Below are 16,662 nucleotides of genomic sequence, written 5' to 3'. Positions count from 1 at the left end.
TAGAAAAGTAAACTTAAGATATTATATCCATCTGTCATGTAAAAGTTTTTCAACGCACAGGAGTCCACCCTTCTATCTGGGCGAACTCATACGGAGCACGGAAGAAGGAAAAGAAACCAAAGTTCAGCTCACTGGATCTACTTTCCTCGGCTAGAGAAAACCTGAAAGATCCTGAGAGGCCACAGAAAATAAAAGATGAAATACTATTCACCTGATGTAGCTGAGTAACCCTGTGGCTGGAAGGGAACCCATGGGGTAGGTGGCAGACACACCCTTATACTACTTCAGGGCAAAATTCCACGTGGATCCTTTCATCACGAATCAACTCTTTCATGAAGCAGTGTTCTAAAGGGGGAGTCAGTCAGGGGCTGTGACATCTTGCCCACAAGATGCAGGCACTGTCCCAGGAGTTCCACACAGATTTTTCCTTTTGAATTCTACAGCCAATCTGCAACGCACGTATAATATATAACTACCACTGAGGCCGAAGAAAAGAAAACTTAGGAGGTCAAAGGACTTGCCCTCGTTTGTAAAATCCACCAGTGGAACACCATGAATCAAAATCTCTGCTCTCAGAATCTGTTCTTTTTGTTTGCATTTGTTTGCATTATCAGGTTTGTTATTTTTTCTGAATATAATGAAAGTATATATACCAAGTAAGGGAGCAGGAAATGGCAACCTGCTCCAGTATTCTTGCTGGGAAATCCCATGGACAGAAGAGCCTGGTGGGCTACAGTCCATGGAGCTGCATTGAGAGTCAGACATGACTTAGCAACCAAACAAAGGGAGCAAGTCAGAACTTTTTTTTTTCCTGGCCATGTCATACAGCTTATGGGATCATAATTCTCTGACCAGGGACTGAACCCAGGCCTGCAACAGTGAAAGCGTAGAGTCCTACCCACTGGACCACCAGGGAATTCCCAGCAAGTCAAATTTAAGAAACGGCCCTCTGTCTGCCCCAGTGTCGCCATTTTACCGGGCAACAACTTCCTCCTTCACCATGCTCCCTCCTTCCCTGTTCAGGCGCTGAAAACACACCCAGCACACCGCCCCCCCCGAGGATCAGCAGTGCAGGCAAAGCTCACCAGAAACTGCAGCAAATGTGCATGGTGCACTGGCTTGCTCCCCCTTTCCTTTCTGGAAAGACCTCTGCCTCGGGGCTGGAACCTAAGCTAAGGAGGCACACAGTTCTATGGGGAGAGACACGTAGCCTGGTTACTGAGAGCTCAAGGCCACACCACCTAAGAGGACAACACAAGCCAAAGGAAGTGGCCTTCGTTTGGGCGAGGAGGTGGGGCACAGAAAGGAGCTTCAGGGTCTCCAAGTCAGGTCAAAGGAATGCCAAGCCAGGTTGTGCCACGGGAGGACACCCAGGATGGCAACTACTTCCAGCTAGAACATCAATAAGCTCATGTTTGGAACTTCCCTGGTGGTCCAGAGGTTGACACTTGGCCTTCCAATGCAGGGGGTGTGCGTTCGATCCCTGGTCGAGGAGCTAAGATCCCACATGACTGGCAGCCAAAAAATCAAAACATAAACCACAGAAACAATATTGTGACAAATTCAATAAAATAAAAGCTTTAAAAATGGTCCACAGTAAAAAAAAAAAAAAAAAAAAAAAAAAAACTTAATAAAAATGGTCATGCTCACGTTTGCAGGGTCCTTGATGGTATGTCCTCACAATATTTCACAGCCACCAGCTTTTTATACCCTTATGACTCTATGGAGTCAGCAAGGCACATTTTACACCATTTTTACAGAGGGCCTCAAATTCAGCAGACACATGGAGACTTCAAGCTCTAAAACCAGGGTCAGTTATAGCAGAGCCAGGATGAGAAAGCAGGCCTCCTAATTTCTAATCCCCATCTGTCCCCTACAGCTTCCTTCTTCACCAAAGCACACAAGGAAGATAATTTAAAGAAAAATCAATAAATAATATTAATACAGCAAAGAGAAAAGAGGGAAAGAGTGGGAATTACCACTTCTTTCTTGCCTGGATGAATGGGTTCCCCTTTCCCTAGCACGGCCATCCCCCCACACTAAAACATATGGTAATTTCATAAGCTTACAGTCTGAATGCTAAGAAGAAACCAGAATTATACAAACATCTTTCCTTTCTAGAATAATTACATGGCTGGCCTTAATCTGGTTATTAGATTGCATTTTCCTCTCACTTAAGAGACTATATCTACCTCCTAATTTTCTCATGAACTGAGGCTGAAAAGAAAAGAACTAAGACATGTGTTACAGAGAAATGCAGACGTTCTAAGATGTTCTTAAAGACACCAGAGAGAATGCCTAGTTTCATAATCACTGGGAGAAAATGCATGAGAGACAGGAGTCCTGATGCGTTTTAGTAAAATCTGTATTTATCTTTACACAGACTGAAGGAACTGACCCAGAACCAGAAAACACACACCGATAAAAGTGTAGGGGGGTGTATATGCACATGCACAAGTGGATGTGAGCACACTTGCTTGTCTCAGAGTGTGTTGGGGGAGTGGACTGAAAGCTATAAATTTGGGCTCCTTTTCCTTTTTTCCCAGTGAAGGCTTGCTATTTGAGTCTTCCTACTTTGACATAAAAGACTTTCAAAAAATTTTTATTTTATATTGGGATATAGACCATTAACAACATGTATCCATTCTCCCCCAAACTCCCCTCCCATCCAGGCTGCCACCTAACATGGAGCAGAGTTCCCTGTGCTAGACAGTAGGTGTTGGTTATCCATGTTTAAAAGAACAGTGTGTACACGTCTATCTCAAACTCCCAAATTTTTGAGAAAGCATTTCAGAAATTCTGCCTGAAGTGAACTGTCAATGCTTTAGGAAGGGACAGGGGAAAAAATGGAGAAGGCCAAGATTTCCATAATGACAGGGATCATCTCTGAATGCGTGAGCTTTGTTACCAAAAGCAGGAGCAAATTCTCAGCCTTATCAACTGATGAAGATTCCCAAACTGGATGCCTTTTAGTCAAGCAACTGCAGCTTAAATCATCAAAAAATATTCACAAATAACAAAATAATTATCTTATGAGAGTCAAATGAAGATGGGAAACATGCTGGTCTCCAAGAGGGGGTGGATTTCTTTTAACTTAGAACCCCAATTCTGCTATTAAATAGTGGAATTTCCACAGAGGAAGTTCCTCAGCCAGAGCTTAAGAGATATGGAAGCCCAAATACATGAACCATGTATCTTCCTCTCTGCCTCACTTACTTCTCATTTCTGGTCAACAGCAGACTCAGCACAATTACCTGTGGACATGGACTAGACACAGACAATGACCTAAAGCATGAAAGTTGTCTTTCAGCAAGCAGAAATGTCTAGTTCATCCCATGCTGTATATTACAGCTATAAAAATCTCATTTCCTAGTACTTACCAGCTAACCTGTATCACCACTCACCACTTTCCAGAAAGAATCCATTAAAGAACTAACCCATCCACCAACCTCGTTATATCTTCCACTAACCAATCAATTAACTGGAACGAGAGACTGTTTTCAATAGAAAGACAAGATGATCAATGGGGATCAAAGGGCTTAAAACAGCATCTCTCTCCTCTCCCAGCCTGTGATTTAAGGACTTAAACGTCAGCTCTCTCCTGGGTGAAACATAAAGAGATCAAAAGATCACTTGCATTACAAGGCGGCACGCCCCATGGGCCAGATCGACTTGGCAGTAAGTGCTCCCACAGTCCAGAAGGAAACATTATGGACTGATGGGTTTAGAAGACACATTATGAAGAAAAAAATGACTTAAATGGGGCCTTGAAGGATGTGCTGGCAGAGAAAAATCACATGCTCTTCCATAGAAGAGGCTAGTGATTTCTACTGCATGTCTATTCTATACAACCCACAACCTTGGGAGATGAATTATCTCACACTAACTCTTAGGAGTTAGACTAGGATGAGTTTGATTCCTGCTTTTAGTACTGAGGGTCTAGAGTGAGGTGCTCTCAATAACTTAGTAAGACTGGCTTTTGAAAGTTAAAATGTAGAATATACACATGACTGAACAAAAACTAAGATGAGCATAGCCACATTAAAAAAAAAAAAGAGAGAGAGAGAGAGAGACTGCCTCCCAGGCACTGGGCTGAGTCCATTACCTCACTGATGTCATTCACACATAAGGGAATATACACTGCTGAGAATTCTTAGCCATGGATGTCTGGAAGATGCCTACAGAAGGCAAAACTTAGTGACGCTTACCCATGAAGCCTACAGGAAAGAGGAAACTTTAGCAAACAGCGTTTGCACATTTCAGTGTTGAGCAAAGAGCATCCTCAAGTGGACACCGGTGCACCCTTGCTGCCACGAGACTCAGAGTTCTTGGTCTCTGCAAGATGGCTGCCCCAGGTGCTGCTGCTGCTAAGTCGCTTCAGTTGTGTCCAACTCTGTGCGACACCATAGACAGCAGCCCACCAGGCTTCCCCGTCCCTGGGATTCTCCAGGCAAGAACACTGGAGTGGGTTGCCATTTCCTTCTCCAATGCATGAAAGTGAAGAGTGAAAGTGAAGTCGCTCAGTCGTGTCTGACTCCTAGCGACCCCATGGACTGCAGTGGGCTAGCCTGATAAATATTTTTTCTAATATACTGACTTGCATATGGAATCTTTAGTTATGGCATTCAAACTGTTAGTTGCAGCTTGTGGGACCTAGTTCCCTGACCAGGGGTTGAACGCAGGCCCCCTGTATTGAGTGCATGAAATCTTAGCCACTGGACCCCCAGGGATGTCCCCAGCCTGATAAATGTTAAGTGCTAAATTTACTTGACTTTAAATACAGCAAAATTACAGTCAAACTTTTTTAGCTAGGCAAAAATTCATAATTTTCTAAAATATATATATGTATGCAAAAGCTTTTCTACTATGCTTGATAAAAGCTTGAGAAAGAACTACAACAAAAAAAAGATGGAGAAATTGGAAAACATAAACTAAATGAAATGGGAGCACTGAATATATAGATTTACCTTGTCTTGATTACAAACCCACACACCCAACTTGCGAGGATGGTTTATGAGTGAGTGCTGGTTTCTGTGCCATTTCCCACTGACCTGGCCTGCTAGCATCCTGACGTCAAGCCATTATTGTAATCAACAGTACTACGAGTTGGCCTCAAAAAGAAGACTCTTTAGAGCACGGTTTAACGTGACCCACATTTAAGCATCGCTAAGGCACACTGGACACAGTAGGAAAAGCCACCCTCAGGGAAGCCCTCAACATAGCTGAGCACTGACAAGTGCCAAATGCTTATTCACTGGGTTAGGTGGAAAGGCTAAGAGCATGTCCTGCAATTTCTCCACTGATATTTTTAGTTGCTCAGTCATGTCAACTCTAGGGGACTGCATGGACAGTAGCCCACCAGGCTCCTCTGTCCATGGAATTCTCCAGGCAAGAATACTGGAGACATTCACATCTCCAGGGGATCTTCCTGACCCAAGGATTGAACCTAGGTCTCCTGCACTGTGGGCAGATTCTTTACTGTCTGAGCCACCAGGGAAGCCCTCCAATGATCAACTGGCAGTAATTACATCTACTTTATAGGACTAGGACTGCTGTGACGATGAATAGTTCCAAGCACTTAGAAAGGATGATGGATTTGCAGTTGTCATCCTCGTAACCTTACAATCAGCGTGTCAACCGGAAAAAATACTAACCTAATGTCTTACGGGCACTTTCCTCCACCACCTGTATCATAGCCGCCCTCCTCCAGGAAAATGGAAGTCTGCAGGTTATCAACCATTGTACTGTCCATGTAAGATGCACCCACTCCACATACAGAGCTAAGGAATGGTTGACCTCTTGTAGCAGAACAGATGGGCTGAGGGCCCAAGAATAGTGCCACTAGCTCCAAGCCTGGGGATAACTCACCACATACAGCTTGCGCCAGATGACAGCCCATTCCCGCAGCGTGGAGGTAAGCTCTTGCACCAGGGGGAGCTCCCCAGGAATCACGGTCTCATTCTGCCTAAAGAGAACAGATACAGGATCCCTTTACTCCGGGGGGATCGTCGGTGGTTTTCCTGATGGACATCATGATCCTTAGAACTCAAAGATGGGGATGGGGCTGGTTGGTCTTGAAACCAAGCAAAACTTGTCCATTTAGGGAAGCTCTGGCAATTTTTATCACATCTAGCATCTGAGAAAAGAGAAAGAGCTTAACACATCACAATTCTCAAAATGAATTGTGTCTACAGTGGAATGGATATGGAGTCCAGCCTCTACTTTCTCATTTTGTTTGTTTGTTTTCTGGTATTTTTTGTTGTTCTTTTTGGCCACGCTCCATAGCTTGGGGGATCTTAGCTCCGGGACCAGGGACTGAACCCGGGCCCTGGCAGTGAAAGTGACGAATCCTAACCATGGTTGTTGCTGTTCAGCCACTAATTCACGTCTGACTCTTTGTGATCCCATGGACTGCAGCACACCAGGCTTCCCTGTGCTTCACTGTCTCCCAGAGTTTGTTCAAACCCATGTCCATTAAGTCAATGATGCCATTCAACCATCTCGTCCTCTGTTGTCCCCTTCTCCTCCTGCCCTTGATCTTTCCCAGCATTACAGTCTTTTCCAATAAGTCGACTCTTTCCATCAGGTGGCCAAAGGATTGGAGCGTCAGCCTCAGTCCTTCCAATGAATATTCATGGCACTGCCAGGGAAATCCCTCTGTTTCCCCATTTCGGATCTTTCCAGGAACCTCGAGTACAGTAAGGCCCCTACATACAAACCTCCATGTCGTGAACTTTCAAAGATGCTAATGTGCATCTGGTTCCAGAAAGGAACCAGAACCTGTGCCGTGAACGTCAGGTGTGACGGAAATCACAGTTTGCTCTCTGTCGCCTATTGCTGATGACCTTTCATCTCTACCACCTCCCACCTCCTCTCCCTCCTCCAGCCAGTAACTCCTCTTACTTGTTCACTCAATGCCAGCAGCTGTATGCCAGCTATTGTCCTGGACTACTGTACATTCCAAGGTACCGTATTGTAAGAGTAAAAATGTTTTTTGTTTACTTTTTTGTATTATTTGTGTGAAAAGTACTATAAACCTATGACAGTACAGTACTCTATAGCTGATGGTATTAGTTGGGTACCTAGGCTAACTCTGTTGGACTTATGAACACACTCCTGGAATGCAACTTGTTCACATGTAGGGGACTTACTATACCACGCTAGGCTGGCTTCAGCAATTCCCAGGGATGGAAGCCCAAACTGAGTCCTTTCCCTGGTTCTGCCAAGTTGCCATTTTATCAGTGAGGGTGGGCAAGTGGAGGGGTGTCCCTGGCACAAGGTCCTGGGGCTTGTAACCTCACACAGGACCTGCTGTGGGATGGAAGTGGGGCCCTCTTTTGCAACAGTCCTTGGTTTGTTTCTCATCTGCTGGCTACCTGCACAGAAAACATACATATACCCAAATCCTCACTTACTCACAGAGGACTTTTAATACAAGGCAGACGTGACATTCATCCACATAAATCCCGTCTGGTATTTTTATCATTAGCAAAAGGAAAGAGTGAAAGCAATCTAACGAATGGGGATTACTGGTGGAATTTCCAGACATCGATAAGAATACAAGGTGCCCCATTAGGTTTGGATTTCAGATAGATTAATTTTTAACTCTAAGTATGTCTCAGGAAATACATGGCATATGAATGTAAATAAAAATTACTTTTTACCTGAATTTAAAATTTGACATTCTGCATTTTACCTGGCAACCCTAGTTATTGGGAACATGCCCCAAACTCTGCCTTTCCTCCAGTGTGGCCATGGCTAGTGATCCTGGAGGCTGCCAGGAACAGTCCATCAGAAAGATTTTTCAGAGACTTCCTTGTGGTTTATCGGTTAAGAATCTGTCATTTAAAGCAAGGGGTGTGGGTTCGATCCCTGGTCAGGGAACTAAGATTCTACATGTCCCAGAGTGTAACCAAAAATTAAAATAAGTAAATAAAACTTGCTTCTGCTTTTTTTTAATTAAAAAAAACGGAGGGGAGGTTCTCCAATAGTGCAGGACACGTGGTTTTGAGTCCTGGTTATGTGTGAATTTGGGCACATCTCCATCTCACATCTATAAAATGACGGTGTGGAATTTAGGGCTGAAAATGTTCTCTGTGGCTGTGAGCTAATATGCTTCTGTGATCCACTCCTTTCTAACAGCCCTGGAATTTCTGCTCCAAGCTTTCTTTATTCTCTCCTTGATGCTCCTGCCCACTGACTCACCATCAATGAAGTGAATTTCTCTGCAGAGCACAATCACACATATTAGTTAGTTCATATAATTTTTCATCAAGTTCACAACCAGGGACTTCCCTGGTGGTCCAGTGGTTAAGACTCTGGGCTTCCACTCCAGGGGGTGCTGGTTTGATCCCTGTTTGGAGAACTGAGATTCCATATCACATGCCATGTGGTACAGCCAAGAAAGGAAAAAATAAACAAAAAAGTTCAGGGCCAATGTGGGGCCAGATCTGTTTTCTCTGATTTGCAGGGGGAAAGCCCCAGGTGCGCTGACTTGTTCAAGGTTCAGAGATAAATAGCACAGGTTGTAGCTTGGTCACCTGTCATCCCCCAAGGTTCCCAAAGAGAAGGTTCTCAAGTCTAATGGCTAAAGAGTACCAAATGTTCACATGTGTGTGAGTGCATGCGTGCACACACACTCACAGAGGCATGCATCAGTGAGCAGTTGGTACAAGAGGAAGATACAGGCCCTCTATGTTCATTCATTATCTGCCTCCACTGTCCCAGGGAAGGATGCAAGGGAGGAAAAAATATCAAAAGAGAAGGCAGAAGGAATGATGTCAGGAAAAAAATTCCATTTTCCTTTCATCCAACAAGTGGAATTGATGACCTGAGACAAATAATGCACAAAATGATACCTTACAATTTCATAAAACCCATAATGATACTGTACCTTTAGCTCACCTGTTAGGCATTTTCCTATGTTAGAACTTACCCGCGGTCTTCCACAGTGGCCTCTTTCAAATGGATGTACGTTTCAGGGAAAATACCCTGCAGAGAGAAGAACTTGGGTTATGTGGCTATAAAAATCACAGTCCAATATACTCTGAGGAAAACATAATTCAAAGAGACACATGTATTCCAATGTTCACAGAAGCACTATTTACAATATAGCCAGGACATGGAAGCAACCTAGATGTCCATCAACAGATGAATGGATAAAGAAGATGTGGTATACTATGAAAAACAGAATATTACTTAGCAAAAAAAAAGGAAAGTTTGGGTCATTTGCAGTGATGTGGGTAGACCTAGTGTCTGTCATACAGAGTGAAGTCAGAAAAACAAATACATATATTAATGCATATACGTGGAATCTAGAAAACTGGTACAGATGAACCTATCTGCGGGGCAGGAATAGAGACAGAGATGGAATGATACAGGTGGGGGGGGGGTAGCTTGGCAGAGTAGCACTGAGACATATACACTCTCATGAATACAACAGATATCTAGTGGGAACTACTGTGATCGCACAGGGAACTCAGCTTAGTTCTCTGTGAGGACCTAGAAGGGCAGGATGGGGAGCCGGGTGGGAGGGAAGTTCAAGAGGGAAGGGATATACACACACATATAGCTGACTCATCTTGTTATACAGCAGAAAATAATACAACATTGTAAAACAAGTATCCTCCAGTTAAGAAAAATATCAAAAACCCCTCAGCTCACAATAAAGAGCACAAACAGTCGCAAGTCAAGTAGGGGAGGGGCAAGGGCACCAGGGCAACACCTACAGTTTGCAGTCAAGGTCGTAGGGCGTCAATTACATAGGCTGGCTACCTAAACGAAAGGAGGGCTGGAACACTGAAAACATATAACTGAATCCTGGGCTTCACAGAGCTTAAGATAAACACTTCATAAATGAACAGGCAAACATGCCCAGGGTCAGCGCAGAGTACTTATAGATCCTAAAATGCCTCCAGATTCTACACAACATGAGGTGCTTCTCTTAAAGGGTTTCGGGTAATTAGTAGATGGAGGGCTATGTACTTAGTGGTCCATAAAATTATGGTGATTCTCTAGACCCATTCCTCTCAGCACTTTCACTTAAACAAAATGCATGGAATCAATTAGGCTTGGTTATTTTTAGCCTTTTCCAGTCTCAACTGCTCTCCATTCTAAATCCCTAAGAGGCAATTTGATGTCGGTATTAAGACACTGCCTGTGGGAAAACTATGCCTAGAAAGACCTAAAAGAAACCCTGGAACCTGGTCAGGAGCAATCTGCAAAAGCGTAGACTGGATCTCACCCACAGGAAGCAAGCCACGGATATGAGTTTTCTTAAAACCAAAAGCTTCTGCTGTTCAACTGTATGATGCGCTCATCAATAAGCAGAAACACTGCCATTCAGAAAGGCACCGCTGGTCCCTACTTTACGGTCCTTTTCAGGACAGACAAGGAGAGGTACTGGACTAACCAGAGAGTTCATTTGGGTTTTTATGCCATTTTATGGAAAAACCTAAATGAACTTTTTGGCCAACCTAATAGAAGAAGCTGTTTAACAAGCACCATTGGCTCAACTTGCTTGTAGCCCTGAGCCTGTTAAAACTGCAGCCACGTGGACACAGCATGTCAGGGGTAGCTGACCACAAAGGTGGGAGAGGAGCAGGTCACGCCCTGGGGACCCATGTCAGAGACGCCTGTGTACTCAGTGATCCTCACTCGTTCAGAGCCAGAAAAACTAGTGCATTTCAACCAGGGTTGGTTGTGCATCTAGTTTCGTGTGCTACGTTTATCTGAGCAATCCTCTCCTCTCTCCCTTTTAATCCTCTGCCAATAAAACAGGAAAACAGCAAGAAAATTTGAGACTATGCTGCTCCCAGCATTGGTGATGACAAGGTAGATCCTGCCACTGCCTGAGTCAGAAGCGGAATGGCCATCCTTTCCCTCCCGGCAGGAAGAACCAAAAAAACATATAAAGATACCTGCCGCTCCTCACTTTGAGAAAGGGGCAGGCATAGGGTACATGAGCGAGAAAGCATAATCCCAATCTTGTTACTGATAAAGACCCAGAACACACACAGAGACAAGGTAACACCAACCTCTTTCATGACAAGGACAGGATTCAGAGTGATTTTGGAAAACTGATCACAGAGTTAAACACTAACAAAAATGCAATGTGTGTGTAATTTCTTTGGGGTTTGATTAATGGGTTTCTGAAGCTCCAGGTCAGTCTTTAGGATGCCGAAGGAACCTTGGGTACGCCTTCCTTCTGCTAGGTGGATGTAAATGTTTTGTTGATCCCCATCTTTGTGGAGAACCAGACTTGCCTGCCCAGTGCTCACCTTGAGGATAGGATGCTGAGTGAAATAAGCCAGACACAAAAGGACAAATACTGCCTGACCCCACTTGTATGACGGTCCTACAGTAGTCAGATTCATAGAGACAGAAGAGAACTGGGGTTACAAGGACTGGGAGGAGGGAAGAAGGGGGAGCTTATATTAAATGCTTTTAGAGTTTCAGTTTGGGATAATGAAAAAGTTCTAGAGATGGTGGTGATGGTTTCACAACAATATAACTATACTTAATACCCCTCAACTGTACATTTTTAAAGAGTCAAGGGACTTCCCTGGAGGTCCAGCTGTTAAGACTTCACTTTCAAGGCAGGAGGTGTGAGTTCAATCCCTGGTAGGGGAGCTAAGATCCCACATGTCTTGTGGCCAAAAAATTGAAAACATAAAACAGAAGCAATATTGTAACAAATTCAATAAAGACTTTAAAAATGGTCTACAGTAAAATAAATAAAAGAAGTAAAATACTAATTTTCTGTCAAGTATACTGTACAACAATAAAACAAAGCTGTCCAGAACTCGTAAAAAGGTGGTGCACTGACTAACAATGAACCACTCAAAGTAGCAGTTAAGCAGGAGCCATATTTGCAGTCTGAATGAGATGTGCAACTATTGGTTCCAAGGAGTATCCTTGCAGAAGATTTTTCAAATCAAGAAGATAAAGGACTGATTAACTGTTTCATACACCTAACACCTGATGACTGCTCTCTGAATAACAGGGAGAAATCCAAAACAGAAACATTTGTAATGTAAGTGGCTTATTTTGTAATGGAGCCCTGGGTTGGATCCCTGGGTCGGGAAGATCCCCTGGGGAAAGGAATGGCACCCCACTCCAATATTCTTGCCTGGAGAATTCCATGGACAGAGACTGTAATTCCAATTACAGTCCATGGGGTCGCAGAGTCGGATATGACTGAGTGACTAACACTAACGCAGGCAGCAATCATAGCAGGTAATTTATACTGCGCATGCAGACATGATGATTTTCATATTAAGAGCTATCTATTTTGTTGCATTTCCACTGTTACTTGTAGGCATCATCTTTCCATGGTAGCATTTGTCCACTTGCAGCCATTTAACTGCTCTTGTAAATCTGAGACTATAGGCTTATTTTATTTTTTTTTTAATATTTGTTTAGTGATTTATTTCGGCTGCATTGGGTCTGAGTTGCAGCACTCAGGATCTTTTGTTGGAGCACAGCGGACCTTAGTTTCCTGACCAGGGATGGAACCTGTGTCCCCTGCATTGGGAGAAGTCTTAACCACTTGACCACCAGGGAAGTCCCTGTAGGCATGTTCCTATGCCATTCTGACACACAGAAAGCCAGAATAAACCTAGGTAATATGTTTCAGATTTCCAGCCTCTCTCCGTTTTGTTTTTGCTTTCTCAGGGCAACCTATCCACTTGAGTTAAAAAAAAGAAAAGAACTAATGATTTTGCAGATATTACCCTTATCCTTACTTCCACAATCCTGCCAGGATCAATAACCAGTTTCTGCATATCTCTTGGCTTCTTCTATTTGCAAAACCACTAGCTTGTTTTATCACTTGTTTTTATAGCTTGTTTTTATCATTCTAACCAATTAAGTCTGCTTGTAAATAACACCAGAAATTTCCACTGAAACAATAGGCTTTTCAAATGGCTCTTCCCCTAAAGGCTGACAAACAAGGAGAAAGCATTAGGACAGCATTTCAACTAGGCTGGATTGCTTAATGAAGGGGTGTCAAAGTTGAGCATAATTCATGACAGCTGACTTTGAATTCTCTGTTTTGCCTGGATCTACCAGAAAGATATTTCAACTTATAAGTCAACAAGTAAATGCATGGCCTTTGTTTGTCTTATTCTTTCGCTGAATTACAAAGTTTAATTATTAAGAACTGAGAAAAGCTCTTACTTAAATAATTCTTCTCAAGAGTCAGACTGGAAGCTTAAACGGGTTTTAAGACTATGAATACAAAAAATTTAAAAACACATTGGGACTTTGTCATTTAGATCCTAGTGAAGCACTCCACCAACTTTCCAAAGCAGACAACAGATGGATCCTGGTGTATCAGGACATCATAAGATGCCTTAGAGATGCTCCAAAGAGAGTCTTACAGACTGCAGACACTGAAAGGAAAACTGTGGTCTGGGACCTTGTTTCAACAGAATTCACCTGCATCAGTTAAAAATATAAAATTCTGTTTGGTCTCAAAAGTTCGTATGATCTTATCCAAGAGTGGCTTTTTATGTTTTAAAATTAACTTTAAAAAAAAGGATTGGTGATTAAGTGACATAAGTATTTCTGCTCTTGAAATTTAGAACTTCAAAATTATTCACTCTAATCCTGCTTTGAAAAATAACTCGTGCTTATGCTCAGTCATGTGCAACTTTTTGTGACCCCATGGACTGTAACCCACCAGGCTCCTCTGTTTATGAGATTCTCCAGGCAAGAATAATGGAGTGGGTTGCCAGACCCTCCTCCAGGGGATCTTCCTGACCCAGGGATTGAACCCGAGTCTCCTGCACCTCCTGCATTGGCAGGTGGATTCTTTATCACTGAGCCACAGGAAAGCCTGAAAAATAACTACCACTTCCATAATTGTGAGTAAAATAAACACTGATAGGTTTCAACCAAAACCAAGAAGCAGAAGTGGCTGTAAACTAGGTTCCCTTCTTAACAAGCGTACTAGAGGAAAGGCTCTTGCTCTGGTCCTAACATGCTCTCGTTCACACCAGAACATCTGCTGTTTTGGATCCTTATATAAAGGCCCAGGGAAACTAAAGTCAGCAAGAGTTTACTCCTTTAATCAAATAATTTATTATTATTTTCACTACACTTAAGTAGAAAATGAAGACCCAGAGGCACAAGCATCTAACTGTGGGTATAAAGATTCAGCATCAGGATTTCAGGGAGGGATAAAAGGACTAAAACGGTGGGAGTGGATAACCACATTAAAAGCAAACACTCCTTTATTTTGGTAGATTATTAAACTGTCAGAGTTAATAAACTGTGTGTGCGTACATACACATGTGCAAATACTGACTGCTGTTTGAGCATCAACAATATAGAAAGCTTAACTAGGACAGTCATGGTTCTAAATGGCCTATACCTTCCAGAAAGGTGTTTTTCTGGGCCCACACCTTTTTAAAATTAATTTTTATTGGAGCATCGTTGCTTTACAATGGCGTGTTCGTTTCTGATGTAGAGCAAAGTGAACCAGGGATATGTCCACATATATCCCCTCTTTTATGGATTTCCTTACCCTTTTGGTTACTACAGAGCACTGAGTAGAGTCCCCTGTGCTCTACAGCAGGCTCTCATTAGTCACCTATTGTATACACAGCAGTGCATGTGTGCCAGTCCCAATCTCCCCACGCACAGCCTTTCTGAGACTTGTGTGCTAGCACCTCTTTTGTCTTGTGCCGTATCTGGCAAGTAAAACCTGTGGGTTTGTGTTTTTCCTTTTTATTGAGTTCTTGATCAGTTCTGAAATGTTCCTCTCGCCCTCGCTCTTTTGGATGGGAACTAACTGTGAAATAGCACGGCCTCATCAACACTGTCCTTTTCAAAAGAAAGTGCTGACAGGCTGTGCAGTGCCAGTCTGCAGTGTCAGAGAAAAAGTGCTGACCTGACCTGAAATAAACCGAGAGGGTATTAACCTAACTCACAGGTTTTCTTTAGCTTGACTATTAGCAGCTTTGGCACTGGGAAAAGGAACCCACGAGCGTCAGTGTTTTTCAAATTCTTTGCCCATGATGGGACAGCAACCCAGCACGACTGTCATAAAACATAATTAAAAATACACAAAATACTGTAAAAAATACACCTAACACAAAAGTTTCCTGAAACGTGACTTACCACAGCATTCCATTTCCTATTTTTCAGTTTGAGTTGTAAAAAGATGTTGGTTCTAACCCACTCTGTTGATTTCGTGTGAGTTTCACAGTTGGAAAACTAGGACTCTGAGGACTTTCCTGGTGGTCCAGCGGTTAAGACTCTGCACTCCCAATGCAGGGGGCACAGAGTCAATCCCTGGTCAGGGAACTAAGATTCCACAGGCCAATGGTGTGGCCCCCGCTAATAAAAACCTACTACTCTGGTTTTCCATTTTATAAAAAAGGAAAGAGTCACGTGGAAATCAGGAGACCCTGTGGTTCTGGGATTTCAAAACTGGAACTAAAGGATAAACAGAGAAGTCCCCCTTCCTCTGATACAGAGCAACATCCCTAGATGACCACATCGCTTAGCTGAAGCAACCAGAAAGCCTGCAGAGGCCCTACCTGGGGTGTCAAATTCACCTCCAGCTTTTATCCTTGAGTTGGCTGGTGGGAAATACAGCCATGGGACTTGGACTCTTTCACCTGAACAGTGAGGTCAGACAATTTGCTTCTGAATCTACAGAACAGCTGTCAAAGGCAAAGCAGACCGGGCCCACAGGCAGCAGATAATGGGATCAGGTAAGACAACACAGACTGGCACACAGATTCCCAAGCAGAACGCTGACCCACAAGCCATACCTTCCCACAGGCAGCAGATAATGGGATCAGGTAAGACAACACAGACTGGCACACAGATTCCCAAGCAGAACACTGACCCACAAGCCATACCTTCTTGGATTTATTTTGGAGGGTGTATCCTCTGTACCAACCTGTCAGGGTAGAAGAGAAGACAGAATCGAGTACGTTATCTGGGACAACACACAGACGCTAGGAACATACATCCTCATAACCCGGGTCTCCTGCATTGCAGGCAGATTCTTTACCATCTGAGCCACCAGCAAAGCCCATGGGTTGGGTGAGGACATGGAATCCAGGAGGCCTCTAGCAGACAATATGAACATTTTCATTTATTATCCAGTAAAAATCTAGATTTCTAATTTCAGAGCTGTACTGTCTTGATAACTAAAGGACTTAAAATTCACTTAGAATCACGCCTCATCACTTCTTTGGAGAATGGACTAAATAAATAAATAATAGGATGGAAGACAGATCAGTCTCTTAACACTTTAATCCCTTCCAGTCATTCAATAAATGCTTTTGCATGAATGAAAATGAACTTTCATCCATTTATATACATTCTGCGAGTTACCTTATACTACTAAAATAGATATTTTAAAGTGATTTATATATATTCTCTCCTTCTTGCTTTCTCTCCCACCCCTAACCCTCTCTCCCAGGATAAGAACCAATATTCTGGAAAAATTTTAAATCAGAATAGCAAACCTTATACATATATATGTACATATCTATATATCAAAACTTATAAATATAAATATATATATATAACAAACTGAAACAAACAAAACAACATTTTAAACAATTCTTGGCAATGCTGCAATACTCCTCTACATAAAAAGATTTTATGTGTTTGCTTAAAAGGCTTTCAGTAAAGTCT

At 42.9% G+C, this 16,662-nt stretch overlaps 1 protein-coding gene across 1 annotated transcript in view; it reads right to left on the bottom strand.

The window, feature by feature from the left end:
* Window positions 1–16,662, bottom strand: part of DOCK5 (dedicator of cytokinesis 5) — a 274,029-nt gene that overhangs the window by 155,038 nt on the left and 102,329 nt on the right. The window contains exons 3-5 of the mRNA XM_018052344.1: window positions 15,876–15,916; window positions 8,936–8,991; window positions 5,869–5,965 (exon numbers count right to left, since the gene is read on the bottom strand). Of these exons, the coding sequence (XP_017907833.1) occupies window positions 5,869–5,965; window positions 8,936–8,991; window positions 15,876–15,916 (194 nt within the window). The remainder of the gene's footprint in view (window positions 1–5,868; window positions 5,966–8,935; window positions 8,992–15,875; window positions 15,917–16,662) is intronic.

This window comes from Capra hircus, chromosome 8 (genome assembly GCF_001704415.2).
Source record: "Capra hircus breed San Clemente chromosome 8, ASM170441v1, whole genome shotgun sequence".
Taxonomy (NCBI): Eukaryota; Metazoa; Chordata; class Mammalia; order Artiodactyla; family Bovidae; genus Capra; species Capra hircus.
The sequence above is the reverse complement of the archived record's forward strand: the minus strand, read 5'-3'. Positions and strand labels throughout refer to the sequence as shown.